At 33.9% G+C, this 3016-nt stretch overlaps 1 protein-coding gene across 1 annotated transcript; it reads left to right on the top strand.

The window, feature by feature from the left end:
- Positions 1-543: 543 nt before the first annotated feature.
- Positions 544-2744, top strand: LOC104701979 (FBD-associated F-box protein At3g49020). Its single transcript, XM_010417762.2, has 4 exons — positions 544-774; positions 883-1753; positions 1838-1972; positions 2076-2744. Exons 1-4 carry the CDS (start codon positions 761-763, stop codon positions 2385-2387), a joined length of 1332 nt encoding a protein of 443 aa, XP_010416064.2. The 5' UTR covers positions 544-760; the 3' UTR covers positions 2388-2744.
- The last annotated feature ends 272 nt before the right edge of the window (positions 2745-3016 follow it).

Below are 3016 nucleotides of genomic sequence, written 5' to 3'. Positions count from 1 at the left end.
AAATTAACTTGTAAATTATTAAATATATGAGCTACAAAATATTATAAATACTACAACACATTCTTAATATTCCAAAAAAAAAATTGTATACACATAAAAATATACAGTAACATACCATATAAGCATATACCTCTCTTTAATTATATAAAACAAATCTAATTGTTTTAAAATTTTATATTCTATCTAATAACATATTTAATGTAATTATGTTCTAAACTATATAAAACGTAAGAAGAAGAAGAAAAATTTAAACAAAATTATAAATTAATTAGATAAAATTTAATTAATTGGAAATTTGAAAACTAAATAAATTAAAATTAATTGGAAATTTGAAAACTAAATAAATTAAAAATTATTATTTAAAATACCATAATTTATAATTTAGTCTGTGGAAACGTAGTAAATAAATAAAACTCGAGACAAAACCAAGAAACTTGAACAAAATTTCTCAATCGACTATATTGGGCCTCAACGATATATATTGGGCCACAACGGTGACCAAACAAACCCATTTAAAAGCACTTTTTTCACTGTTCTCATCTTCTTCTTCTCCTCCAGATTCTATTCTTAAAAGCCACTCTGTTAGGGTTTCGTGGCTCGCTAATCCTTTTATTAGTTTCACAAACCCAATAGAATAGTTTCTGAAGCTGAATCTCTCTCGTCACCATGATCACATGATCATATCTAAGCTCTAATTGGATTCGCGTGTTCGCAATTTGACGGATTTTGTACCAAATTGCTGTCTCTCTGTTCAGAAAGAATGGAACAAAAACGGTATTCTTCTCCCTTTCTTTATTTCCCTTCTCATTGTTTTCATTACACTTAACTTTGAACCCCTTCAAGTCTTTTTTGTTCTTTTTGTTTTTATTTTTATTTTTACAGCAAAATCGGTGGTGAAGTTTTTAATAGTCGAGGTGTTGCGAACAAGGACAGGATCAGTGAGTTGCATGAAGAATTACTTCTGCACATATTGTCTTCACTTCCGACAGTAATTGCTATAACCACTAGTGTTCTGTCTAAACGGTGGAAGTCTCTTTGGAAGGTGTTGCCAAATCTCAATTTTTATTCTGGCTATCGCCATACATCTTCAGATAATATTTGCAGTTCTTTAATTCTACATAAAGCTCCGGTCCTAGAGAGTTTGTATTTGGGATTTGGAGATGAGAGTGATGCTTCGGATGTTGGGATATGGATTGGAATTGCTTTTGCACGCGATCTGCGCAAATTGGTACTCAGTTTTCCATGTTATGATGACGACTCAGTAAGATTTCCGAGTTCTTTGTGTTGTTGTAGTAACACACTAGAGAGCTTGAAACTCAAGTTTTCAATTTTTCTAGACCTTCCTTCTCGGGTCTGTTTCAACTCCCTTAGAGAGTTGCATCTTTACTATACACTATTCAAAGACGAGGAATCTGTTTCAAACCTTTTATGCGGCTGCCCTAGACTTGAAGATTTGGTGTTGCATCGGATAAGAAATAACAATGTGGAAACTTTAACTATTGCGGTGCCATCGTTACAGAGACTAACCATTGAAGATGATCACTATGGAGGTGATGGTGGCTATGTGATAAAAGCTCCTTCTTTGAAATACTTTAACATCGATGGGTTCAATAGGATTGGATTTTGTCTGATTCAGAATGCGCCAGAGCTGGTGGATGCAATAATCACCAACGTTTTTGATATAACCAATGAGAAAATGCTGGAACCTCTAACTTCAGCCAAACGCCTTTGCTTAGACTTATCACCCTTAAAGGTAATATTTAGATTTTAAGTTTTTATCTCTGCAACTTGGCTAACATTATTTTGTGTACTACTAATGTTGTCTGATGATGCACAGATTAAGTATCCTACTGGTAAAATCTTCTATCGGCTTCTATTTTTGGAGCTGCATACAAACAAAGAAGAGTGGTGTAATCTTCTTTCGCTCATGCTCGATAGTTCTCCTAAATTACAAATCCTCAAGCTCATTGACGTAAGCCATTTCATATTTAGTCAGCTACTCTTTTTTTTTTTGGTTTTCCAGTGCTCTTTTGAGGTATATTGATGATCTTAAAAATATTACATTGATATCTCAGTCAAAGTGGTATATTAATAAAGATAATCTGGTGGACCGGAGATGGAATCAACCGAAATGTGTACCAGAATGTTTGTTGTTCCATCTTGAGACATTCGAATGGACAAGATACAGATGGCAACTAGAAGATGAGAAAGAAGTGGCTACATACATCCTCAAGAACGCAAGACGCCTGAAGAAAGCAACTCTCTCCACAAAATCCATCGAACCTAACGAGCTCGAGAAGTTGGAAAAGAGACGTGAGATGCTCAATGAGTTGGCTAATGTGGTTAGGGCCTCAAACTCATGTCACCTCGTGTGTGAAGCTGATTGATACCTACTCTTCTAGTTAATTGTTGTTCCATCTTGAAACATTTTTTGGAGAGGATACGGATAGCAACTAGAAGATGAGAAAGAAGTGGCTACCTACATTCTAAAGAACGCTAGACGCTTGAAGAAAGCAACTCTCTCCACAAAACCCATCCAATCTAGAAAGCTCGTGGAGTTGTAAAAGAGATGTGAGATGCTGAACGAGTTGATTATTGTGGCTAGGGCTTCAAATTCATGTCACCTCGTGTGTGAAGCTGATGTAATGGGTAGGATATTTTTCTTTTCAAGTACGATTTCTATTTTGTGGATTTAATTATAAAACTAGTAGGATATTATTTTATTATTATATTATTAAAATATCTACAATTTCGTCTTATATAAAAATCGTAGATATTTAGGTTCATTGAGCATATTATTACCTTAAATTGCAGAAGTAAATTACTGAATCTAATCACCTTAGTCTATTAATCTGAAGCAAATCGTAGTCTCTATTCAACAAAAATGGAACAACATCAGTATGTTTCATTTATGTTTTCTTCGGATTCCATACGTTTCCACGGTTTTCTTAGTTGCAAGTAAATATCGATAATTGCTTGTGAACATTTGATCTATTTAACCGAATTTTTCATAAAA

This window comes from Camelina sativa, chromosome 7, assembly GCF_030686135.1.
Source record: "Camelina sativa cultivar CO46 ecotype springtype chromosome 7, ASM3068613v1".
Lineage (NCBI taxonomy): Eukaryota > Viridiplantae > Streptophyta > Magnoliopsida > Brassicales > Brassicaceae > Camelina > Camelina sativa.
This window is presented reverse-complemented; position numbering and strand designations above follow the sequence as displayed.

Coding starts and splice junctions, on each gene's coding strand:
- LOC104701979 (XM_010417762.2), top strand. Junction 1,754..1,837: donor TAGACTTATCACCCTTAAAG/GTAATATTTAGA, acceptor GATGATGCACAG/ATTAAGTATCCTACTGGTAA. Junction 1,973..2,075: donor AAATCCTCAAGCTCATTGAC/GTAAGCCATTTC, acceptor TTGATATCTCAG/TCAAAGTGGTATATTAATAA.